Source organism: Bubalus bubalis, chromosome 18 (genome assembly GCF_019923935.1).
Source record: "Bubalus bubalis isolate 160015118507 breed Murrah chromosome 18, NDDB_SH_1, whole genome shotgun sequence".
NCBI classification, from domain to species: Eukaryota; Metazoa; Chordata; class Mammalia; order Artiodactyla; family Bovidae; genus Bubalus; species Bubalus bubalis.
Window position 1 is genome coordinate 9893384 of NC_059174.1, and position 26516 is coordinate 9919899.

The following is a 26516-nucleotide window of genomic DNA, read 5'->3' on the forward strand; positions in this document are numbered from 1 at the left end:
AGATGGGATTCAAACCCAGGTGTGCCCAGCTCAGAAACCTTCTTGTTTTCCTACAGTCTCTGTTTCCTAAGCTCCCTGACAAGTGGTCCTTACAACAGGAAGACAAATGTCTCCTCTTAGTAGTTTTAAGTGAGCAAAGCTTCCATGTGTAAAGTACTTTACAGGCAACATATCTCTTCACATGCATATCTCATTGAATTCCCACAACTTCCATTAAAGGGGGTATTGACGTTTTTATTCCCCACTTACAGATGGGAAAACTGAACCCAGTAAAGGTTGAGAATCTCCCTGAAACCAGACAAACCATGAGTGTCTGAAATCATGTGTTGTGGGCCCAGAACTTTCCACTACATCATGCCTATTTCTTTCTTCTCTCTTCCCTTCTTTTTGTCCCTTCCTTTTTAAAGATATCACAGCCTATGTCAGGATTTGGGATGGGCCATACCCAAGAACAACTTTTGTTTCAATTGCATTCATCTGCATAGAGACATTGGTCAGGTTCTGCTTGTTTGACATTAGAAATGTCATAATTCTGAGTCTCAGTCTCATCATTTAATCCCAATTCTCTGCAGCATCTTGTTTCTCTAACATATGTTTGGAGGGCATCTTAGAATGGATCCTCTTCACAATTTAATCAGGAAGTGTTTTAATTTCAAAGCTACACATGTATTTCTAGGCAGCTTGGATCTAGTCCGTATTTATCAGATCAGATCAGATCAGTCACTCAGTCGTGTCTGACTCTTTGCGACCCCATGAATCGCAGCACACCAGGCCTCCCTGTCCATCACCAACTCCCGGAGTTCACTCAGACTCATGTCCATCGAGTCAGTGATGCCATCCAGCCATCTCATCCTCTGTTGTCCCCTTCTCCTCCTGCCCCCAATCCCTCCCAGCATCAGAGTCTTTTCCAATGAGTCAACTCTTCGCATGAATGAGGTGGCCAAAGTACTGGAGTTTCAGCTTTAGCATCATTCCTTGCAAAGAAATCCCAGGGCTGATCTACTTCAGAATAGACTGGTTGGATCTCCTTGCAGTCCAAGGGACTCTCAAGAGTCTTCTCCAACACCACAGTTCAAAAGCATCAATTCTTCAGCGCTCAGCTTTCTTCACAGTCCAACTCTCACATCCATACATGACCACAGGAAAAACCATAGCCTTGACTAGATGAACCTTTGTTGGCAAAGTAATGTCTCTGCTTTTGAATATGCTATCTAGGTTGGTCATAACTTTCCTTCCAGGGAGTAAACGTCTTTTAATTTCATGGCTGCAGTCACCATCTGCACTGATTTTGGAGCCCAGAAAAATAAAGTCTGACACTGTTTCCACTGTTTCCCCATCTATTACCCATGAAGTGATGGGACCGGATGCCATGATCTTCGTTTTCTGAATGTTGAGCTTTAAGCCAACTTTTTCACTCTCCTCTTTCACTTTCATCAAGAGGCTTTTTAGTTCCTCTTCACTTTCTGCCATAAGGGTGGTGTCATCTGCATATCTGAGGTTACTGATATTTCTCCCAGCAATCTTGATTCCAGCTTGTGTTTCTTCTAGTCCAGCGTTTCTCATGATGTACTCTGCATATAAGTTAAATAAGCAGAGTGACAATATACAGCCTTGACGTACTCCTTTTCCTATTTGGAACCAGTCTGTTGTTCCATGTCCAGTTCTAACTGTTGCTTCCTGACCTGCATACAAATTTCTCAAGAGGCAGATCAGGTGGTCTGGTATTCCCATCTCTTTCAGAATTTTCCACAGTTTATTGTGATCCACACAGTCAAAGGCTTTGGCATAGTCAATAAAGCAGAAATAGATGTTTTTCTGGAACTCTCTTGCTTTTTCCATGATCCAGCGGATGTTGGCAGTTTGATCTCTGGTTCCTCTGCCTTTTCTAAAACCAGCTTGAACATCTGGAAGTTCACGGTTCACGTATTGCTGAAGCCTGGCTTGGAGAATTTTGAGCATTACTTTACTAGCATGTGAGATGAGTGCAATTGTGCGGTAGTTTGAGCACTCTTTGGCATTGCCTTTCTTTGGGATTGGAATGAAAACTGACCTTTTCCAGTCCTATGGCCACTGCTGAGTTTTCTGTATTTATAATCTTATTGAACATGCAAAGCAGTAACAGATGTGTGCTGGACACCTACAGTGTGCCAAGCTGTCAGCAACAAAAGTGCTTAAGTATTCTGAAAAGTGACAGTCCTCAGCCTCACACACCTCTGTCCACAGAGTGCTCGTACCAGTTATCTACTGCTGAGTAACAAATGAGGCAAAACTCTGTGGCTTGAAACCACCAATGACAATTTGCCTCTCGTTGTCTGAGTGGGTCAGGAACTGGGGAAGGGCTTGTCTGAGCAGGTGACTCTTGTGTGGTTTTAATCTAGTGGTGGCTAGAACTAAAATGGAGAAGGCAATGGCAAGCCACTCCAGTACTCTTGCCTAGAAAATCCCATGGATGGAGGAGCCTGGTAGGCTGCAGTCCATGGGGTCGCTAAGAGTCGGACACGACTGAGCGACGTCACTTTCACTTTTCCCTTTCATGCATTGGAGAAGGAAATGGCAACCCACTCCAGTGTTCTTGCCTGGAGAATCCTAGGGACAGAGGAGCCTGGTGGGCTGCCGTCTATGGGGTCTCACAGAGTCGGACACGACTGAAGTGACTTAGCAGCAGCAGCAGCAGAACTAGAACAGCAGGTGTGCTAAGTCGCTTCAGGCACGTCCGACTCTTTGCGACCCTATGGATGATAGCCCGCCAGGCTCCTCTGTCCGTGGGATTTCCCAGGCAAGAATACTGGAGTGGATTGCCATTTCCTCCTCCAAGAACAGGGGTTTGGATTAAATGGTGGCTGGCCAAGGACATCAATCTCTCTGTCTCCCCCTCCTCCCTTCCCCTCCCTCTCTCCTTCCCTTTCTCTCCCCCACCCCTTTCATGTTATCTCGGAGCTTCTTCATGTGGTCCCTCCCCATGGGCTGGCTTGGGCTTCCTCACAATATGGTGGCCTCGCGCCAGCTGAAGGCTCCACGAACGAGTGTTCCAGCGACAATGAGGAGGCTGCCTGGCCTTTTGTGCCCCAGTCTTGGAAGTCATGCAGCAACACTTCCACCACATTCTTTTGACAGCACTACACTGTGTCAGACGAGTCCTCTGGCAAGCAGCCACTGGGATGAAGCTTAGAGTCCAAGAGGTCTGCTGTGGGTAGCATCTGAGAGAGAACAGAGGGGGAGGCAGAATGGGGCAGCAAAAGCCTTCAGACCACAGTGTAGATCTGATACCTTTGAGGGGAAGAGGGTGGGAGTGTGCAGGATGGGGCAGGAAGAGCCACTGAGGGTGGTGCACGTGGGACAGCGTGGCCAACCCTACCTCCCCCGACTCAGGACCAAAGGTTGTCTGCTGGGAGACGCCCGTGTTGGGAAACACCAAGCCCTGGACTTCTGCCCTGCTGAGTCGTGGGCAGGGCCGGCCAGCAAGAGTGTGGCCTTGGTTTGAAAGCTGAAGTGTACAGTGCAGGCACTAACAGTTTCAGGCATCGGCTACAGTCTTCCTCGCAGCTGAACACTGAGTTCTTTCTTGAAGGGAAATCTGAGCAGTGAACTGCATGGCTACTCCACACGCCCACTCAGATTCAAGGAGAGGAGAGTTAGAGTTAGGATAGGAATTATCTCCACTGTCTTTGGAACATACCACCTGCTGCAATCCATGGGGTTATATACTGCATGTAGGAAATGATATTGGGGAGAGATGAATATCTTATGCCTTGGAATTGGCTGGAAATGGGGTGATTGGCACTTCACTAACTGGCTGTGACTTTAGACACATTACCTTACCTGCCTGAGCCTCAGTTTTCTCATCTGTGAAACGGGAAAGTAATAAAGCCCCTCCTTCAGGGTTATCTGAGAGTTAGATGAGATGAAACATGTAAAAGACTGCACTTTTCCTAGCATGTAGTCAGTGTTCTGAAACATGAATATCATCACCATCAGTACCAACCAGCAAGAAATGGTGACCATCTATGACCACTCAGTCTAAGGAGTGAGTGACCCCATATGTTGCAGAAGCCTCAGGAGCATGTCCAGAGACAGGAACTGAGACCCCACAAAGTATTTCACACCAGCGTGGGTCTTGATGAGAACACTGAGTTCCCAAGAAGAGATTGAACTGAGTTTAATACAGTTACTAATGGAGACCCAACCAGTCCATTCTGAAGAAGATCAGCCCTGGGATTTCTTTGGAAGGAATGATGCTAAAGCTGAAACTCCAGTACTTTGGCCACCTCATGCGAAGAGTTGACTCATTAGAAAAGACTCTGATGCTGGGAGGGATTGGGGGCAGGAGAAGAAGGGGACGACAGAGGATGAGATGGCTGGATGGCATCACTGACTCAATGGACGTGAGTCTGAGTGAACTCCGGGAGTTGGTGATGGATAGGGAGGCCTGGCGTGCTGCAATTCATGGGGTCGCAAAGAGCCAGACACAACTGAGCGACTGAACTGAACTGAATATTAAAGCAGGAAACATGAGATGTTCAGGCACCCTGAGCTGTCTGTATGCAGTGGCTGAGCTTTATTCATCCTTGTAACAAACACGGGGGGCCAAGGGCTGGCCTAGAGCCAACACTTCCAAGTGTTCACCCTGTCAAATCACACTGGATAAAGGGTAACATGTAGCTTCCTGGAAGATGTACAAGTTATGAAGCCAGATAAATATAGGTTCTTTTTTTCCCATCCAGAATGGAAATGAAGAAACTGTGGATTTTTATTACTATTAAAACTCATGCATCCTCACTGTAATTTTTTTTTAAGTCCAGCAACTCAAAAATAGAGTTTTAAAAAATATTTTAAAGTTTTTTTTTTTTAGAGCTATCACCCAGAAATAACTTAGTGTTAACATTTTGGTGAACTTTTTTTCAGAATGCTTTGTTTTGTTTTTTAAAATAAAAATAGATTCATGGTATAATAGTGTTTTGAAATGAGATCTTTTTCTTGTGGGCAACATGTGATCCTCATGAGGGAGGCTGCCCTGGGTGCCCACAGAATGTCATCCTCCATAGATGTCCACGCCCTAACCCCTGGAAGCTGTGAATATGTTACATTACATATGGCAAAAGGGAACTAAGGTGGCAGAAGGAATTATGGTTGCTAATCAACTCGGTGTATGTATATATACCACATCTTCTTTATCCATTCCTCTGTCAACGGGCACTTAGATTGCTTCCATGCCTTGTCTGTTGTGCATACTGCTGCTATGAACACAGGGGTGCATGTACTTTTTTGAATTATAGTTCTGTTCAGATATAAGGAATGGAATATTGCTAAAAATCCCCCATATGATTCTGAAGTGCCACAGTTTGAGAACCATTAGTCTAGAGCAGTGGTCCTCCACAGTGGGAAGGCAGCTGGTACCCCAGGGGACGTTTGGTAATGGCCAGAGGCATTTTTGGTTGTTGACTGGAGCTATTGGTATCTAGTGCATAGAGGCCAGGATGCATGGGAAGGCTCCGCGTCACACAAACACAATATGTCTGTCGTGTCAAGGGTGAGAGGCTCTCCAGGGACACATGTGCCCCAGGACCTGGAGACGTGTCTAAGAATGTTCATGGTAGCACTGCAACAGCAAAAACAAACCCACCTGTGTGCATGCGTGCTCAGTCATGTTCAACTCTTTGTGACCCCATGCACTGTAGCCCACCAGGCTCCTCTGTCCATGGGATTCTTCAGGCAAGAATACTGGAATGGGTTACCATGTCCTCCTCCAGGGGATCTTCCTGATCCAGGGATCAAACCCATATCTCCTGCATCTCCTGCAGTGCAGGCTGATTCTTTACTGCTGAGCCAAACACACCTGGATGCAAATCAAATAAAAGGAGAAATCCACATTCGTATATTCACAGCACAGACAACTCAGAGAACAGCTAGTAGGGAGAGAGGCATGAACACACCAGCACTGAGAGGGCAGAGCCTTCCCTGGGGGAGGTGGGGTCTCCAGGAGTTGTGTCTGTCTGCCCAGGGAGCCCTGGAGAGTTTACAAGTCTCTCTATTCTAGGTTTCTTGGTTAGTTTGACAATTCATGGGAAACTTTATCCTATTTGGTCGTTTTTAAGTAATTTGGGCAACTCCAGTAAAGAAAAAAATCAGTATGCATGAAAATATTTCCTGCAGCAGGATCTATATATTAGCAGGAAAAAAAAAATTAGAAGCTGTGTAAATATCCAGAAATGGCAGAGCGATTAAGAGATTATGGTACATCAACTCAATTGAATGTTATGCAGCCATTAAAAAGGATGATTATGAAGGTGATTTAGAAACATGGGAGATGTTTGTGATGTGATGGGAAGTAAAAAAGAACAGGAAATAAACAGCACAAACACAGTGATTACAACTCAGAAAAATGTGTTGGCCTGTGGACAAATACTGGAAGGATTTGCAGAAATAAAAACTGCCGTAATTAAGATGCTGAATTATGGGTGATTTTTTTTCCAAAAAAAATTTTAGCTCTTTTTTTATGCTTAAAAGTAGATATCTTTCGGGCTTCCCCAGTGGCTCAGTGGTAAAGACTCGGCCTGCCAATGCAGGAGACGCAGATTCAATCCCTGGGTGGCAAAGGTCCCCTAGAGAAGGAAATGGCAGCCCACTCCAGTATTCTTGCTGGGAAATCCCATGGACAGAGGAGCCTGATGGGCTACAGTCCATGGGATCATAAAGAGCTGGGCACGACTTAGTAACTAACAACAACAGATATCTTTTGGGACAGCTGCCCAGCCCATAACCTTCTCCTTTGAATACTGCATCCCTTCCCAAAGGTACATCCCCTAGTCCCATTTACCTTTTGTCCTAGCCTGGTCACTTAATCCAAGCTGGATCAATCAGATTCTCTGAACTGAAATTGGCTAGAGAGATGCAAATCCTTCTGAGATGGTCCTTTTTTTTTTTTTTTTTAATAAAATCCACATAACATAAAATTAATTTTTATTTTAACCATTTTATTTTTTTCTTTCCACTTTCACTGCGATATTATTGACAGACGTTTAAGGTGTACAGCATAATGATTTGACTTACTTACATCATGAAATGCTTCCCACAATAAATTTAGTGAACATCCATCACTGCATATAAATAAAAAAGTAGAAAAAGAATTTCCCCTTATGATGAGAACTCAGGATTTACTCTTTAATAGTAGCTTTCATATGGGACATACAACGGTGTTAATTACATTAATCATGTTGTACCTTGCAGCCCTGGTACTTATTTATCTTACAAGTGGAATTTTGGACCTTCTGACTGCCTCCATCCCTGCCTCTGGAAACCACCAATCTGGTCTTTTTTTCCTTTGAGTTTGCTTTTGAAGTATAATTGACCTCCAACACTGTGTTAGGTCCTATTACACAACATAGCGATTCAGTGTTTCTCTACTTTACAAAATGACCACGGCAAGTCTAGTTACCATCTGTCTCCACACAAAGATATTACATAACTGTTGACTATATCCCTCACACTGTACATTTCATACGTGTGACTCATTCATTTCCTAACTGGAAGCTTGTGCCTGTTTCAGCCATTTTCCAGTGTGCGATTTGGGAGGTTTTAGTACATTCATGTTGTGCAGTTATCAGCACTGGATAATTCCAGATCATTTCCATCAGCCAAAAAGAACTCCACACCCATAAGCTGTCACTCCCAATTCTCCCCTCCCACAGTGCTAGGCAACCATTAATTTACTTTCTGTCTGTATAGACTTTTGTAGAGACTTGTTCTAGAGATTTCACATAAATAGGATCATACAAAACGTGGTCTTTTGTATCTGGCTTCTTTCACTTGGCATAATGTTTTCCAGACTCATCCATGTTGCAACATGTATCAGTATTCCATACCTATTGATGGCTGTTAATATTCCATTTTGTAGACATATGACATTGGGTTTATTCCATTCACCCACTCATGGATGTTTGGGCTGTTTTTGACTTTATGAATAATGCTGCTGTGAATATCTGTATTCACGTTTTACTGTGAACATATACTTAGCCGTGGAGTTGCTAGGCCACATGGTAACTCTGTGTTTAACTTCTTAAGGTGCTACCAAAATAATTTCCACAATGGCAGCACCATTTTGGGCTTCCCTGGTGGCTCAGACAGTAAGGAATCTGCCTGCAACGCAGGAGACCTGGGTTCGATCCCTGGGTTGGGAAGATCCCTTGGAGAAGAGAATGGCAACCCACTCCAGTATTCTTGCCTGGAGAATCCTGTGGACAGAGGAGTCCGGTGGGCTACAAGTCCATAGGGTCGCAGAGTCGGACATGACTGAGTGACTCAGCACACATGCACAGCACCATTTTACATCCCCACTGTGTGAAAGTTCCAATTTCTCAATATCCTCACCAACACTTACTTGACTGTTACTGTTTGTAATTATTATTATTGCCACGCCAGTGGATTTGAAGTGATATCTCACTGTGGTTTTGATTTGCATTTCCCTACTGACTACTGATGCTGAGAATCTTTTCACGTGTTTACTGTTCATATACATATCCTCTTGGGAGAAATGTTTATTCAAATTCCTGTGCCCTTTTTTTAAATTGGGTTGTTTATCTTTTTGGTGTCCAAATATAGGAATACTTCATACATTCTAGATACTAGATCCTTATCAGATATGTGATTTTCATGTATCTCTCCCATTCTGTGGATTGTCTTTTCACTTTCTTGATAATGTCCTTTGATGCATGAAAGTTTTTAATTTTGATAAAGTGCACTTTTGTTGTTTTTGCTTTTGGTGTCATATTTAAGAAACCATTGCCTAACCTAATGTCATGAAGATTTACATCTATTTTCCCTTCTGAGAGATTTATATTTAGGTCATTGATACATTTTAAGTTAATTTCTGTGTATGGTGTGAGGTAGACATCCGGATTCATTCTTTTGCATGTGGATATCCAGTTGTTCTGGTTCCATTTGTTGAAAAGTCTATCCTTTCTTCCATTCAATGGTCATAGAAACCTTGTGAGAAATCAGCAGACCACAGATGCATAGGTTTATTTCTGGACTCTCAATTCTCTCCCGTCCATCTATACATCTGCCTTTTTGTCAGCACCACATTGTTTTGGATACTGTAAATTTGTAGTGAGTTTTGAAATCAGAAAGTGCGAATCTTCCAACTTTGTTCTTCTTTCTAAAGAACCAAGAAGTAGTTTTGGCTGTTCAGGGCCTCTGGCATTTTCATTTTGAATTTTAGGCTGAACTTTTCCATTTCTGCAAAGAGGATTTGATAGGGATTGCATTGAATCTGCATATTCATCTGGGCAGTTTTACCATCTTAACAATGTTAAATATTCCAACTCATAAACACAGACTATCTTTCCATTTAGTCGGATCTTCTTTAATGTCAGTGTTCTGTTTTTTTCAGTGTACATGTCCTAGATGTCCTTGGTTAAATTTATTCTTAAGTGCTTTTTTCTTTTTGATACTCTTATAAATGGAATTGTTTTCTCAATTTCAGTCTTGGATTAGGGCAGTGTTTTGAACCAAGGGAATATGCAGGGAGAAGCAGAGAATGGCAGTTGACACCTAGAGAAAATTAATTATGAACACAGAGCAAAGCAGAATCAAGAAATTTTATGTGTTCCAGGAGCTGCTTAATTCACTTTTTATACATTAAAACCTCTTATTTATCAGAAAAAAAAGGAAATTATATGAATGGATGCAGCTAGAGTTTATCATACTAAGTGAAGTAAATCAGAAATAGAGAGACAAATACCATATGATATCACTTATATGTGGGATCTAAAAGATAACACAAATGGACCTATCTGTGAAACAGCATCAGGAACATAGAGAACAGACTGGTAGTTGCCAAGGAGGAGGGAGCTGGGAGAGGATCAGATTGGGAGTCTGGGATTAGCAGATGCAAACTGGTATATATAGAATAGACAACAACAGGGTCTTACTGGAGAGCACCAAGAAGTGTATTCAATATCCTGTGATAAACCACAATGGAAAACAATATGAAGAAGAATGTATACATACATATAACTGAGCCACTTTGCTGTACAGCAGAAATTAACATATTATAATTCAACCATACTTCGATTTAAAAAAAAGTATGTGAAAAGGTAGGGAGATGGAAGAGGGATTGAGAACTGTACTTTAAGCGAATATTAGTAATTAAGCAATGGACGAGGTTCCTGCAGCAAGGCTGGGGTATCCCAGATAGATGAGAGCACGTGGAACGGGGAATGTGAGGCCAAGCACCACAGCAGCCTGTCTGGCCTGGGCAGACTCCTTTCAGCAGCTGGAGATGCGTCTTGGCCATTTCCTTAGTGAAGGTGAACTAGCGCTGGCCCAGAAGCCACTGCCAAGCCCTCAGAAGGCTTTGCGTGTCTGTGCCTCGGCAGAAGGAGCCCTGTAAGATCAGGGCAAAGGCTGGCCCCATAAAGAACTACTACCCCTCGGCTTCTTTATACCGTAACACTTGGACCAGACAGTTATAGGGTAGTGCTGGTATCTAGGCAGCCAGGCACTGGGTTTTCTCCCCGCTTGAACAAAGGACACTTTGGATTTCCATCTGACTGGAGCAAAACCCCACGTATTCCTCATGCCTCCTGCAGTTTTTGCTCCGTGGGGGACATGGCTGGTGTGCGGTATTCTCCCATGAATGCAGTATGGGGTTTGGACTAGAAGAAGGAGGAGGAGACAACAGAAGGGAGTCAGAGCCTCACTTCCTAGGGGAGGAAATCATCTCTCCTAGGAACATTAGCCCACTCAGCAGACGGAGGATTTATCTGTGCAAATTGCTGGGCCAGTTTGCAATGCTGAGAGGTATTCCAAAGGCACCCCCTCCCCCACACACAGGGATGTTACCAAGTGGTGCTCCCTCCAGCGATGGAAGAGGGTGCTTGCATTTGGTTGTGGAGCAAGTGAGAACAGGGTTGTTAGTAACTGATACGGTACCCTGCGCTCCTGCTCCTGAGCTTGTACGGAAGAGACCTTCCTTGATGACCCGATCCACAGGGTGAGGGGAAGTCCACGCCGGCCCAGTTATATCACTTCACACAGTTTATTTCCCTTATAGCACTTACCGCAACCAGTAGTTATGCCGTGGTCTGTTTTCCTTTGTTATAATGTAAACTCCCTGGAGCCACGATCAGGTCTGTCGTTCACTATTTTATCTCTGTGCCTAGTGCAGGACCTGGCACCTGCCAGGCCGTTAATAAACACTCTGTTGAATAAGGGAGTGAATGAATGAGGACCAAGGGAAGGGGGACAGGGTGGGGCACGAGCCGCTTGGGAGAGCCCCGTTTGCCGCATCGGTGAGAGAGCGCTCCAGCAGGCAGCTGGAAGCCTGGGTCCGGAGCTCAGGAGAGCGATAGCCTGCAGCTCTGGGGGTCATCTGTGCAAGCGAGAGCGCTAGGCAGGGGTCGAGACAGAGGCGACCTACCTTGCCAGAAACGACCACAAGCGTACTTCGTAGACACGCAGATGCCTGCGCCCCTGCCCCAGACACTCCGAGAATCTCTGGGGTCGGGCCAGGAATCTGCGCGTGTAACACGTCCGCTGAGTAACTGTCATGTTCCTTAGGGCTGAAGAGCTCGGCCCTGGAGGAGAGAGGGGCAGAGGAGGTGACTTTGGGTGAACAGCTGACTGGGCAGGGGCCACCCCTGAACTCACCAACCGGAGCCGCCCCGCCGCCGCTCGGCCCTCGGATTGGTCGCGGTCCGGGTTACCTTTGGCCGCACTTGGCCTGGCGCCGCGCTCCGCCCCGCCCTGTCGCCCCGCCCCCTCCCATTCCCGATTGGTCCCCGCCCCGGCCGTCCCTCAGCTTCGGCCAATGGGAAGGCGCGCGCGCCGGAAGCCGGAAGCGCGGCGGCCGCGGCGTTCCCCAGGCAGCTGTCGCCGCTCACCATGCGAGTCCTCGGGCCAAGCCTGTCTGCCGGGCGCCTCCTCCGGCTGCGGCTACCCCCGCGGCAGCCGCAGCCGCCAGGACCCCGGCTGTCGAGCGGGCGGCCGGCGGCGGCCGGCGCCCTGGAGCGGGCCATGGACGAGCTGCTGCACCGCGCCGTGCCCGCGATGCCGGCCTATGAGCTGCGCGAGAAGACCCCGGCGAGGGCGGAGAACCAGTGCGCGGACTTCGTGAGCTTCTACGGCGGCCTGGCCGAGACGGCCGAGCGCGCCGAGCTACTGAGCCGCCTGGCGCGCGGCTTCGGCGTGGACCACAGCCAGGTGGCCGAGCAGAGCGCCGGTGTGCTCCAGCTGCGCCAGCAGCCGCGGGAGGCAGCCGTGCTGCTGCAGGCCGAGGACCGGCTGCGCTACGCGCTAGTGCCGCGCTACCGCAGCCTCTTCCACCACATCAGCAAGATGGAGGGCGGCGTGCGCTTCCTGGTGCGGCTGCGGGCCGACCTGCTCGAGGCGCAAGCCCTCAAGCTAGTGGAGGGGCCGCACGTCCGGGTAAGGCTCCGCCCGGGCCGTCCCCGGACCTCGTGGGGGCGGGGACCGCCCGGGCCGCGCCCCCGCCTAGTGCCCAGGTCCGCTGACCCTTGGCGGCCCTCGCCCCTCAAGCCCCAAGCACTCCACCTTCGCTTGCCTGGAGCCGTGCCCATTTCTCCGAAAGTCACAGCCCCTGAACCCTGCCCCACTTCCTTCCCACCCTTTCCGAATCCTTGCCGCACTCAAGCCTCAGCTGTCTCCAGTCTTGGTAGAAATTTGGCACCCGCTTACTTTCAAGGGGACTGTCACGCCTCGTTCCTGATGAGCATGCTCTATAAAGTTCTCTGTTTTATTATCTTACCTGAGAGATTTCGTCTTTGCGGTACACTTGAATGAGTACCAAACGGAGCATCGGGTAACTTTCTGAAAACCTGGATGGGGTCAACAAAAGGTAACTTACTTGTAGCGCCAGCTGTGTGAGCCGTTATCCTGAAAAACCCTGTGAAACGTACAGAGGTGACTAGAACTCGAGGTCACCACCGTCCAGGAGTCCGGGTGCCCTCTATCGTCTCTGCCATGTCGCCCGGGGCAGAGGGTTTCACCAGCCCGAGTTAGGCCCTAAAATAGGATTCTAAGTTGTCTCCTTGGGTAATCAGGCACTTAGCGAGGTGAGCCCACTTTAGATGTGAACAAATAATTTAAGATTTAAAGTGATGACTTGAAAGGTGGCTGATAGTTGAATATAGTTCTTGTGTTCCATTGATATCAAGTATGGACCACTAATTTGCTTTATAGCAAACCAAAAATGCTGTAAACGTTATAGAAAAGTTCTGACATTCAGAACTTTATCAAGTCCAGTTGGCTTAGAAAAGAAGTGAACAGTTAAAAGGATTATGTCCTGATTCCTTTAAGAACTCCTAACACCTGGCATAATGGTTTTCCTGTTCGTATCCTTACTCTTGGGGAAGTGATATGTCACCTTTTACAGTAAAGGAAACAGGTCAGATAAGTTCACATGACCTGATCAAGAACTCAGAGCAAATAAGAATGTCTGACCACTACCCAAATCCAAATTCCCTGGGTTCTATAGGTTACACTTTATATCCCATCATGGTATATGATTTCTGGTATAAGAAACTTTCTTTGCCTTAGATGCATTAAAACTGGGTGTAGTTAGGATTAATCTCGGGGTGATAATAGAGGCTATGATTTGACTGCTCTTAGTAGCTGACTGATCTACACTGCTGAATGTTACCTAGGGCCAAGCTGAGAACCTTGGTGGTTTATTGCATTAGCACCAAGTCAGTCTTGGATTCTGAGTGTGTTAAATTGAGTGTTCCCAATTAAATCCCCATCTGAAAGGCTGAGACCTTGTGTTCCACACCCTGCGGGCATACCCATTCCTCCCAAGAGTGTCTTGGGTTTAGTCTGCAATCCAAGCAGACTTTTTTTTTTTTTTTTCCTTTGAGGCAAAGACCAGTGCTCCTGAAAGCCTTCTGAAACTAAATTCTCATTGCATAGGAGACTTGAGAATCAGGTGGGATGTCTGTCACCTGACCCACAGTGAACCCCTCTGCCCATCCATCCATCCCTTCAGCCATCCGTGGGCTGCCTGTGTTGTACCAGGCATGCTCCAGGCTCCACGGTGGCGTGGTCCGGGAGCTTCCCTTCGAGTATACGAAGCATTAACCGCAGACACAGTAGGTAAAAGTGCCTTCCATTCACTAGCTCATTTCATCCTCAGCGAGACGTGGGGACTGCCTGACAGATGAGGTGACTGAAGCTTGTCCCAGTGCAGCCCCCAGAGCGCAGAGCTGGTAAGAGCGCCTCCGCCCAAGCCCTGCCGCCGTGGCTGCAGGTGTGGACTCCGTCATGGCACTCCGACTCTCTCAGTTGATGGCCTAACCAGATCGAAGCTGGCTTAGTCTCTTAGAATGTGCCTTCTCCTATAAAACCGAAGGGAAGGTGAGACAACCCACTCGATTAATGGCTTTGTTTTATTTGGTTTCCCTGAGGCAGGAGTTTAATGTTCTCTAGTTGTAAGTGTGTTTATCTTTCCAAGACTCTGTGCAAGCTTCCTTCACACCAGCCACCTGGGTGCCCGCCGTTTTCTGAAGCCACAGGTCAGTCTCTACTCTTCCGTTGAAAAACAAAATCATCAGACTTCGCGTGGCCAGAAGGCTGGCCCTTGGTGTCTGTCCTTTGGCATTTTTGCTGCCCACCAGCCACCTTGCACATCCCAGCTCCCCTAGCATTTCTCGCTCCCCTCCACGGACCCTCCTCTCCAGCCAGGCTGGCTCCTGGATGGAACTCATCTTAATGGAGTTATTCCAAGAGAGGCATTTTAGTTGTTTTCATAGTTAAGGACTCTGTAGGAGCCGCCTCCACCCCAGCTCGTTTTTTGGACTTTTCCAGCCAGTCCAGCTCAGGGTGGCCTAACCCCGTTCTGAGCTTCATAAGTATGTAACTGTCTGTACCACTCAGACGTGTTAACCACAGAATCTAGCCTTTAAATGTATTGTTACGCTGCAGCTAGATGATCAGCTCCTGGAAAACTGGGAACCTTGTCCTGTGTAGCCAAATGATGAAGTGTAAGTTGGACTCCTGGGTGCCCCAGCGTCCAGCGAAGCTGGCAGCTAACCGCCCCCATCTGTCCCGAGGTCAGACTGCTCCATTCAAGGGTCTGAGCCTGGAACCAAGCCCCAGGGGCCGTGGAAGGTTTCTTTGCGACCAAGACTCTTCCTACACAACAGTGGGGCTGCCTCACCCTGGGCAGTTCCTGATGTCGCCTCCGGTTCTCCATTCTCTGATGCTGTGAGACGTTAGTAAACTGGTTTCCTTCCTCCCTGACACAGGTTTTTTTAATCCATAGAAGTCGTCACGGGGACCTGATGCAATAATTTGCCCCCAGAATCACCTAGTATGTGTGGCCCATCTCGATCCCATCTCTTCTGTTTGATTCAGGATTTTGCAGTGACATTTAAGAGGCAGCACAGCTAGAGCTTTTGGCTTTTAGGAATTCAGTGTAGACAACCAGCAGAGGTTTGGCCCTTGAAGCTTTAGAGTGGGAGCCCTGCATCCCCAGGGGCCAGCACCCCATCACACAGGTGCGCTTCTCCCCTGGGCCCTGCTGGCCTCTGGAGCTGCCAGGTAGTGTCTGGTGAACCAGAGCTGCTTGGGGCTCAGGCCTGGGCATTGCCCTGCCGTGGACTCAGTCTGCTGGATCTCAGAGCTTCTTGGTTACTGGATCTTGTGAGCACAGAGGCATTTTTAGAATAACCGCCGGCAAGTGGTAGGCCCAAAAGAAGGCTGACTGGGTGTCTCCCATGGAATAGTGGGTACCGTGGAAGGCACACCAGGAGGGGGAGGACGGGCTGGCGTCCTCTGGTTAGAAGCATGATTTTAGGTGACCGCTGCCCAGTCCCTTCACTGTCCTGGGCCAGCAGGCTCTGCGCTGGGGTGAGAGGCTGCCAGCGGCCAATCTGCCCAAAGTCAGCCTGCTTCTCCTAAGGAATGCCCCGAGAGGTGCCGTGGAGCTCGGCTGAAAACATGCTTACCAGTGTTTGTGACTGAGGGCTGTGATAATTGGACATAGAGGAAGGTTCTGGAAGCCTGACACTTGCATCCCTGTGGAGCCCAGCGTGAAGCCCCAGGCGGGAATCTAGGCAGGCATGGATCCCTTACCTTGTTCTTGTTCACTCACTCAGTCATGTCCAGCTCTTTGCAGCTCCGTCGACTGCAGCATGGCCAGGCTTTCCTGTCCTTCACCACCTACCAGGGCTTGCTCAAACTCATGTCCATTGAGTCGGTGATGCCATCCAACCATCTCATCCTCTGTCGTCCCCTTCTCCTCCCATCTTCAATCTTTCCCAGCATCCGGGTCTTTTCCAGTGTGTCAGCTCTTCATATCACGTGGCCAAAGTATTGGAGCGTCAGCTTCAGCAATCAGTCCTTCCAGTGAGGATTCAGGGTTGACTTCCTTTAGAATTGACTGGTTTGATCCCCTTGGTATCCAAGGGACTCTCTAGGGTCTTCCCCAGCACCGCAGTATGAAAACATCAATTCTTCGGCACTCAGCCTTCTTTATGGTCCAGCTCTCACATCCATACACGACTACTGGAAAAACCATGGCTTTGACTACACAAACCTTTGTCAGATAATTTAAATCAGATAAGGTTTCTTAATTCTTCTCGATAGGATGTTCAGAGTCAGTGTCAAGTCTCTGCGGGGAAGATGCAAGTGCTATGGGGAAAGTTCGTACAACCCTGCAAAGGTGAAACGTTTGTGCTGTGGTTCTCAAGATAGCTGATCCACTGCTGAGAAGCTGGACTTTGCCACCTGTTACTTAGAAGGTCATGAGGAGCCTGAGCATCTCAGAGGGTCAGCCTGGGACTTCTTGATCCATCCCAAGTCCCCGCTGCTGTGGTCTGTCCATCTGATGCTGCTTTGTAGAACTTCTTGGATGGTAGTAAGTGAACTGATCTTAATGGAGTTATTCCAAGAGAGGCATTTTAGTTGTTTTCATAGTTAAGAATTCTGTAGGAAAGGGACTTGTCATTGTCCTTGAATTCTCCCCTTGCCCACCCCCACCGAGTTTTAACCATAGGAGATAGAATAATAATCAGTCATCCATTGTTGGTGGTGGGGGTGGGATGGCAGGAGGTGATATCAAACCCACAAAGCAGCTTTAATTAAGCTGAAAAAGAAACAGTGCCTTGGCTTACAAGATCAAATGTTCTTTTTGTTAAAAAAACGTTATTCTCTGTTGAAGTTCCAAGTGAGTTGAGAGGCTAATTCTGACACCTGGGCATGTGACCAGAAGCCCGAATCTGCGTGTTCCTGAGGAGGGCTTTGGGCTCCGAGGCGTGAGTCCAGGCCACCTGTCAGCTGCTCTCCTCCTGAAGGGGATGCCCTGTGAACTTGGAGTTGTGCGTCAACCGCGCACTGAGCAGGGGACACAGTGTGTGAGTTTTTCAGGGTGGAGCGTGCTTCCTGTGTGTCCTGGTTACAGGCTGTTTGATTTTCTGCAGAATTCTTTCCAAAAGCCCTTTTAGGTTGAAGAGTTACGTTTCTTACAGATAAAACCCCCGATGAAGCCAAGGGAACTCCCGTTCTAGCAGAGAGTGTAGGCACCATCAGCGATGTGCAGAGTGGGCCTGGCATTTGGGAAATGATGGGAAACGTGAACACGGAAATTATGGTGAAGGCTGTGGAAACCTCAATAGAAGTCCAGGCAGAACATAGGAGAAGGGACCAAGCTCTTCTCCAGCCAGGTCCCCGCAGCACCGTCGCAGCGCCCAGCCCAAGACACTTTGTCATAAACTCCCCTGGTGGCTTGTCCTGTTTGTAATTAACCTGGTGGTCCTCGTGGTTCTACTGAGTTCTGTCAGCCAGACTAAGAGATGAGCTTATTTGTACATAAGGATGTTGTGCCAGCAGCTGGCACATTCAAGTCCTGGATTGCTGATGAAGTTTCTGAATTCCTGAGGCTGACACACACATGCCCGTTCCCTCTCCTTCCACGGTCAGAGATCCAGCAACCTTACTGCCCTCGGCACCTGATTCCAGCCTGAACAGCTGCCGTCCTGGTGGCCCTGAGGGGGGGAGATGGGTCACCTTTAACCTAGATTCCCAGATCTCGTGTCCAGTGTCACATTTTATAGCTGTCAGTAGCCCAGAATAGAACGAAGGGACTTAGAGAGGAGGCCACTTCCATCAGCCAGACCATTCCGTTCGTAATTGAACTGAACTAACACTGAAGCTAGATTTTTTCCCCAGCTTTTTCCTATTACATGTGTCACAGAGATGCCAGTGTCCTACATGGAACTCGACTGGCCCATTCCTGACCTTGCAGAGCAGAGGTCCCCAGCCTGGGATCCAGGGACCCCTGGGGATGATCCATAGATGAGTTTCAAAGGGGTCCATGAAACCCAGGAAATTCTATGCAGGGTTTTACTAATGTGTCTGCATTTCTCTGGGGAGAGGGTGCTGGTGTTTCGTGCACACTCTAGAGTGTGCAAGGACCCCAGGAAGACTGAACCACTGTAGTCCATGCAGGAAAGAGAGTTTTATAAGAGGCCATCTGTGTTGACCAGGAAGCCATCCCTCCCTCCCCCTGCTGCTTCTAGGCGCTCTTCTCCAGGGTGTCTTCTCTTTTCCATTTGCCATCAATCCGTTGATCATCTTCCACGTGGGAGACCCCACTGATGCTTTGAGAACCAGAGGAATGAATCAGAAATGACCTCCACGCTTATGGAGCTGAGAGCCCGGTGAAGGAGACTAGACCGTGGGGTAAAGAGTGAAGAGGAATGAGAGGTCACATGGCCCTCTAATCAAAACATTTCTTCCGTGTTCTTGCCCACCCTGTGCCCGTCTCATCCCATGGGGAGGGCCGCCCTCTGCCAGGAGGAACTCCGTGGGCAGCCCCAGCTACACCAATGTTCTTTACATAGAGTCTGACTTTTGCCTCCCCTAGTTGGTCCTAGATGACTTACCCCTGACTTCTCGCCCCCATGGGGCCTCTTCTGTGCCCCATGCCTTCAGTGTTTAAAGGTGGCCCTCACTTCATTCTGAAACCCTTTCTGAGCCACCAACCCCATGCCTGCAACGTATCCTCAAGTGACCAGGTTCTGAGTCCTTTGAGCTTCTAGCATGGATTAGAATGTGAAGTGGCCCTATAACAGTTTTATAGCTTGTGTACAGTTTTATAGGTGTTATCCGTCATGGTCTTTGTGATTCCTATAAAGGGATTTATAAGGTCAGTTCTGTACCAGACAAACGGAGATGTTTGCTGTTATTCAGTAATACTATTCAGTGTATCTGTTAGTATGTAGCTCATCGTAAATAACAGAGACTCAAGAACAATAGTGGTTTGAACAAGAGAAGCTTGCCTCTCATTTAGAAGTCTGGAGGTGGGCAGCCCAGGGCTGATCCTGCTCTGTGGTGCCCTCCATTGCCCCAGACTTCTGCTTGTTGCTCTTCCCTGAACAACTTTCATCCTCAAAGTTACCTCATGGCCCCAGATGGCTGCTCTACTCTAGCCATCACATCACCTTCCAACCTGCAGTGGGAAGGACAAAGAAAAAGAGAAGCAAAGGGCTGCTCCTGCCATCTTTCAAGGCTCCCAGAAGCTGCTACAGAACACCTCCGCTTACATCTGAGCAGCCAGAACTCAGTGATGTGGCTGCCCTAGTTGCCGTGCAGGCTTTGTTCTGGACATCCTTGTGCCCGGCTAAAAGTGAGGCTTCTGTTGATTTGGAAGAAGGGGACACAACTATTGAGGAACAGCAGCCGTGTCTCTTGCTTTGGATGTCCCTCCTCTCTGGCTGTTACAAAGCTTGCCACTTATTTAGCCTGAGGTCACCAGACTAAGCCGCGTCCTCTCCTCCTGCACCTCTCATTCTGTGCTTCCTCAAAGTTTCAGTGTGAATGTATCTCTGATGGTAAAGTTGACTCAGATCACTTTGGGAAGCAGATTTGCTGTAAAAAAGTGAAATTAGAATAATGTCAAGTTTAAATGTACAGATTGCCAGATGCACTATTACTCTATGGCCACTCGGGGAAGGAAAGAATGCTGCCGATTCAACCATGACCTGCCGTCACTTTAGAGATGGGTCCTGAGTTCCGAGACATTAAAAAATAGGAAAACACGCACACACCTTAGAGTTGTCGAAATGTGGGGCCGGGAGCCAGTACTTATTTCTCTTAAGAAAGAAGGATGGGTGTCTTGGTGAATCAAAGAATGGTCCTGAGAGGGTGTCCACATTCGCTCCACGACACACTGTTCAGTGTCAGCTTGACTCACGTGCGTAGCTGTGTCCACGGTGGCGAATGAACCGGAACACGTTATCTGACGTGGGGAACTTGGTTCACCTTGAACACTCCAGTCAGCTGTCTTACCGGTGGGAGGAGGGAAGGGATAGCACTGCGTTCCATCTGTCCGGCTGTCTCAGCACACACCCCTGCCCAACTTCATGTCTGATTCCCAGCAGCACCTTGGGGATGGGCTGGACATCTTCCCCACGGAAGGTCAGCGTTGTCTCCTCTCCGTTTCAGGAAATGAACGGGGTGCTGAAAAACATGCTCTCGGAGTGGTTTTCCTCGGGGTTCCTGAACCTGGAGCGGGTCACCTGGCATTCACCGTGCGAAGTGCTCCAGAGAATCAGCGAGTGAGTGTGACGCTGCCGCTCTGCTTAGATTTCAGCTGAAAGCCAGCCTCCATCCCCCGCCTCCCCACCCGTGCACGTTTCCTCCCGCGCCTGATAAAACCCAAACACGGTATTCCCAGGGGTGGCTGTCCTGGCAGATGATGCCGAGACCACGAGGAGAAAAGGACGCAGGTAGAGACGGGTTCTTCGGCCAGTGAACCTGTATGAGGGGTCTCGGCTACGTGCTCATAGTTAAAGCCCTTGGAGGACTTCCTCAGCGGTCCAGTGGTTGAGACTCTGCACTTCCACTGCAGGGGGCACAGGTTTGGTCTCTGATCAGGGAGCTAAGATCCTGCATGCCACACGGCATAGCCAAAAAATAAATGATAATAATAAACGTCTAAAAGAAAGAAAGCTCTCAAGCCCACTTCTGCCCAAAGAACCCCATGATCAGAGCTGCCCAGACTCACAGACCAAGAGTGGGCATTAGTCACCCAGACAGCATCGTCCCAACCAGGTGTTAAAATGTCTCTCTTGGATAAGAATCTCCAAACTCACAATACAGTGAGCGAATCCAGCCTGCCCTGGACACCATGAAAGGCAGGTTGGCAGACAGTGCTGCTGCTGTGTCTCGTGTTGAAACAGCAGCGGTGGACGAGGTGGCTGGACTAGCAGAACCCGCCAGGCAATGCATGTCCACGGGCAGCGATGACTTCAGACCTCAGAGATTCAGAGCAGATGCAGGACCCCCAGCAACAGGCATCTGGTCAGGCCCCTGTGTTAAAATCTGGCGCACAACCGCTCCCCCAGGGCCTGGCGAACTAGGCTTTAAGACCCGGGCCAAGAGCACAGTTTTGTGTGTAAGACGATCACCAGCTCTGGTTCCTCTCAGTCGGTACCGCTTCACGCTAAAGCAATCTTCTCTGAATTTCCTCCCGAGTCCCTCGAAGCTGTATTTACAGGGTTTCTTTGACCTGAGTGAATAGCCGACTAGGACTCTGCCCTGGCTATCTGATCCGTGATCTGTGACGTTTGTCTCTCTCTGTTGTCTCATGCCCGCCAGGGCTGAGGCTGTGCACCCCGTGAAAACCTGGATGGACATGAAGCGACGCGTGGGGCCCTACCGGAGGTGCTACTTCTTCTCTCACTGCTCGACGCCAGGGGAGCCCCTGATCGTCCTGCACGTGGCCCTGACCAGCGAGATCTCCAGCAGCATCCAGGTACCTGTGCGCCCTCGGTGCAGGCCAGGGAAGTGACCCAGAGTGGGGCCCCATGGCCCCGGAGGAGGGCCAGCGTGCTTCTCCAGGGCTTGAGAGGAGTGTTTTGCACGGACACCCCAGAGAGGCCTGCCTAAGGGCCAGGAGTCATGATTCCACAGTTTGCATGAGAATTTGAAGTGATGGAAATGATACAGCACTGGGCACACAGCCGCAGAGGTTGTGAGACCACCGCCTCCAGAGAGATCTCAGGACGTGTAGCCTCTGGAGCTGGTCTGGGGGGTCAGGGGAGACTCTCTCTCTACCCTGGGGTCCTTTGTGTTTTCCAGACGATCATAGTAAAGGAGTGCCCCCCATCAGAGACGGAGGAGCGGAACAAGATCACCACGGCCATCTTCTACTCGCTGAGCCTGACCCAGCAGGGGCTGCAGGGCGTGGAGCTGGGCGCCTTCCTCATCAAGCGGGTGGTGAAGGAGCTGCAGGTGAGCAAGCTGGGCGCTGGTCCCGCCCTGTGCATCCCCACCTCGGGGTGGCCGAGGAGTCCTGCCCTCGTTTCAGGGACAAGGTGACTCTCCAGGCCAGGGCGAGCAGGAGGGTTGCCCCTTGGCAGCCCCTAGGAACCCCAAGACGCCTCGGGAGGTGGAAGGCATGCTGAGAAAAAGGCCCCCAAAACTAGCCTCTCATGGACCAGGAGGCTCAGATGTGTCCCAAGGGCGGCGGCATCTGCAGGGGGCCCTGCGCCCGGGCTGGTGGGGCCGCTTCCTCTGGCACGTGGTCACCAACAGGCTCCCATGGTCCAGTCCTGGCCCTGACAAGCACCGCCCAGCCACCCTCAGCCACTTGTGGTCAGCAGGGAGCCCCGAGCTCAGGCCAGGCAGCTGGAGGGTGCGTGCACTGACACGAGGTTCTCTCAGTTGCCCTGGGAAACAACGTCTGGTCCACTGTGGGTCTGGGCTGTTTAAAACCACCTCACAAGGGGCTGGGGCAAACTGTCATGCGTAGAGTCTCATTTTTAGGTAAAATAATTAGACGGTTAGGAACGGGCTCTGAGACGGTGCTCTCTGCGCCTGTGGTCTCCACACACGCGGCGGCCTCTGCAGCCCCTCAGAGAGGGACGGGCCAGGGTGGAATTCAGACACCGTCTCGCGGTAGACTCATCACATTACATCTGAGCTCTCAGGATGCAGTTGGGCATCAGCTTCTAGATTCAGACCCTGCTGCTCTCTCCCCAGAGATGATAAGAGCCACTTGTTCTAGTTTCTCTTGAGTTCTTTTCTTCTGCTTCTCTGCTGAAGGTGTTGATGATGGGGGCGGGGTTGGGGGAGCGAGCACGAGGGTCAGGAAGGCAGTTGGAGGAGGAGGCCCGTCCCGGGACCCGCCCACAAGCTCTGTTCCTGAGTCCTGCGGCCCAGGAGCTGCGCCGCCCGCTGAGGTCCGCTCCCCATCTGGGCTGGGAGCGGGATGGCCTTCCGGGGAGTCTGGAGGGAAGCACAGCCCTGTCCCCACAGAGGCCTGCGTGGCGGGTTATGAAAGATGGGAGGAGCAGGGTTAGGAGCGTCCGGGGGTCGTCTTAACAACATCCTGTTGTTAAAGTTGTGGTTCTGGATCCTGAGTGAGGACAAGGACTGTAAATCCTTGTCATGTAAATCCAGACAGCAGGATATGAGAGAGCCGTCTCAGCCTTGTAAACACTGCCAGGAGACAGAGGAGTTCCCCTCTGTCCGCCTGGAGAGCACTCAGCTCAGAGTACTGGAGTGTGCTGCTTCCTTTGCTTCTGTCGTGAACTTTAAGATGTTTCTTCTGTAGTGAGCATATGTTACATTTTCAGTTGGAAAATTCTGACTTCTGTGAAACGAGCATTGAGGACGCTGTGCGATTTGAACAGCAGTGATTGAACCGTGTTATCTGATGTGGAGACCTGCCCTTGCCCCCCGCCCCCACCCCCGCCCCATCCTCCTCCCCATCCCTCCCATCCTCCGCCCCCATTGGTATTGTTACGTGATCAGTTATTCATTCAACAGTGTGCCGAGCACCAAACCCGATTATGCGGCCTCATTATCTAGTCCCTGAGAGGGGCCTGGTGGGCTCTAGTCAGGCCCCCACTCCACAGCGACCCACCCCTCCGATTTCAGGCGAGACCCCCAGCTTGCCTACACGGATGGCGGTACAGGTGGACACACCACAAGGGGAGGCTTGTCCTGGGGCCGCAGGACGCCTCCAGGACTCCTGCACACGGCAGATTCTTGCTGTGAGAGTAGCCCGCCGCACGTGGTGCCTGTCCACCACGCGGCAGCACCCGGAGGCTCGCCACACGTAGGCCGTAAACGCGGGGGTGTCCGTGTCCGTGCCTCAGCCCTGAACCGCGTGTGTGTGTTCTCTCCCCCTCCTCCCCCACCTCCCGCGCCTGCAGAAGGAGTTCCCCTCGCTGGGCGCCTTCTCCAGCCTGTCTCCCATCCCCGGCTTCACCAAGTGGCTCCTGGGGCTGCTCAAGTCCAAAGCCAAGGAGAACGGGCGGAGCGGACTGTTGACGGACTCCGAGAGTCAGGAGATCGCCGAGCTCACGGGCGGCCCCGCGCTCGAGACTCTGCAGACGCTGCTGAGCAGCAGTGAGTGGGCGCAGTCGGAGCAGCTGGCGCGGGCGCTGCAGGCCCCGCTGATGCGGCTGTGCGCCTGGTACCTGTACGGGGAGAAGCACCGGGGCTACGCGCTCAACCCCGTGGCCCACTTCCACCTACAGAACGGAGCCGTGCTCTGGCGCATCAACTGGCTGGCCGACGTCAGCCTCAAGGGCGTCACGGGCGCCTGCGGCCTGATGGTCAACTACCGCTACTTCCTAGAGGACACAGCCACCAACAGCACCGCCTACCTCGGCTCCAAGAGCATCAAGGCCTCCGAGCAGGTCCTCAGCCTGGTGGCGCAGTTCCAGAAGAACAGCAAACTCTAGCGTCACGCTCGCTGAAGTGGACCGATGTCCCCCAGCCCAGGAAACCACAATTTCCCGGGGGTGGGGACGTGGGTCTGTGCACCCAGAGGCACTTCTAGAGTAAAGCGGAGTTGAACTGTGGTCTCTGGCCTGTGGCAGGCTCACACCGGGAGGCCGAGCCCCGGCTTCCACGGTGAGAGGGAAGGTGCGTTACTGCTGGGTGGGGATGTGGGGTCCTCCCCTGGGGATTCTGTCAGGGCCTCAGCCTGCCCCGCTGCCCTGGCACAGCCTTCAGAAGCCAGCTCTCGTCCCAGGGCGGGGTTGGCGCCAGGCCCCGGGCAGATGGCCCAGATGACAACGGATGTTCCTCGGAGCTCAGAACACGGTTCAGCCGTGGTCACCTTAGCCGACTCTCTCCACCAATGGCGGCGGGGTGGAGGGCTTGCTACGTCTCACCAGTTGAATTCTGGAGATATATGAAAAGGTTTGTGAATCTGCACAGACTTCACTCGGTTAAATTATTGGACACAAGGGTTGTCGTCGCCCGGGATTTAACCTGGATTATAGACTCGACAGTCACAGTGATTCAAGTTCATAATGAACTTCATAGCAGAGAACAAGTTTGTTCTGTGAGGCATTAAACGCATGGTTATTCACTGTCGCGTGATGGTTGTCTTTGAGGTCCGAGGCCTCGTTAGCTGTGCCCTTGGTCCCCAGCTAGCCTGCAGGCACGTCTGGTCTCTGTGAAGCTGGCCTGGAGCGGGTAGCCTGAGGACAGAGGGGAAGGGGGTTGTGGGGGGTGCAGGGGGTGTGGTGTTGAATCAGGCGGCAGGTCCCCCAGTTTCCTTGCCTTTCACCTTCCAGACCCATCCCTGGGCCTTCTCTGTGGCTTCAGTGTGCCGCTTGGGGCCTAGTAACACATAACGCGACCTCGGTCACAGCTAGAAACTGCTTTTTCTGTGTCCTGGTGGAAGCAGGGTCCTCCTTCTGGGTGCTGCTTGGAGCTGATGCTGGAGGCGCTAGGGCTCTGCGGGCCTAATGTCACCGCCCCCCAGAGCTTGGAAAGAGTTCAGGCACCGACTGCTTGCATGTGGCGGGCGGGGCCTGAGACTGCAGTCCCCAGTTCCTGCACCCCGCACCTTGTCTCTGTTCAACCTCGTATGTGAGAATCTTCAAACAGAAGACACAAGAGTGGGCAAGTAGTATAATTGTGTGCTTGTATAGCCCTGTAGTATAACCCTGTGTGCTGATCACCCAGCTTCCACAGTCATTGATAATTTTCCATTTCTGTCACACCTTATTTCTTATAATGCCTCACACATAGGTGCTCTGTGAAGACTGGATGAAGGATGCTGGATGGGTGCTGGGAAAATGGTGGGATTGATGGATGGGATGGATGGGTGGATGATGGGATGGATGGATGGGTGGATGATGGGATGGATGGATGGGTGGATGATGGGATGGGTGGATGATGGGTGGATGACAGGTTGATGATGCATGCTGGATGGGTGGGTATGGAGGCTGCTATGCTCTTGAGTGTTCATGCCCCACTGGGTCTCACATGTTCGTACATCTGGACTCTGGGACCACCATCACACTCACCTGGGTGTAGGTCTATCTGGAAATTAGGGTCATGATGGTTTCCTGGCTTCTGTCCTACGAGGTGACTGACTCAGTGGACTAGTCTGTTCCCAGGAGCTTCTGTGCATTGAGGCGTCCTTGCTGCCCCAGTAACTAAGCAACACCCCACTGTCAGGTGAGGGGACAGGGCCTCAGCAGCTCGGCCCGAGCTCGGAACTCTCCAGCCGGAACCTTGTCTAACAGGCC

General features: G+C 50.3%; 1 protein-coding gene and 1 long non-coding RNA gene across 2 annotated transcripts; one reads left to right on the forward strand and one right to left on the reverse strand.

Moving 5' to 3' along the window:
- Positions 1–6950: 6950 nt before the first annotated feature.
- Positions 6951–12017, reverse strand: LOC112580206. Its single transcript, XR_003104480.3, has 4 exons — positions 11880–12017; positions 11417–11573; positions 11058–11197; positions 6951–10652 (listed from the first exon to the last, which is right to left on the reverse strand). It is a non-coding gene; the product is annotated as an uncharacterized LOC112580206 (long non-coding RNA).
- MLYCD (malonyl-CoA decarboxylase) lies at positions 11830–25345 on the forward strand. Its single transcript, XM_025268459.3, has 5 exons — positions 11830–12423; positions 20458–20570; positions 21613–21769; positions 22096–22248; positions 24177–25345. The coding sequence occupies exons 1-5, from the start codon at positions 11881–11883 to the stop codon at positions 24708–24710; spliced, it is 1500 nt and encodes a 499-aa protein (XP_025124244.3). The 5' UTR covers positions 11830–11880; the 3' UTR covers positions 24711–25345.
- Positions 25346–26516: the final 1171 nt, after the last annotated feature.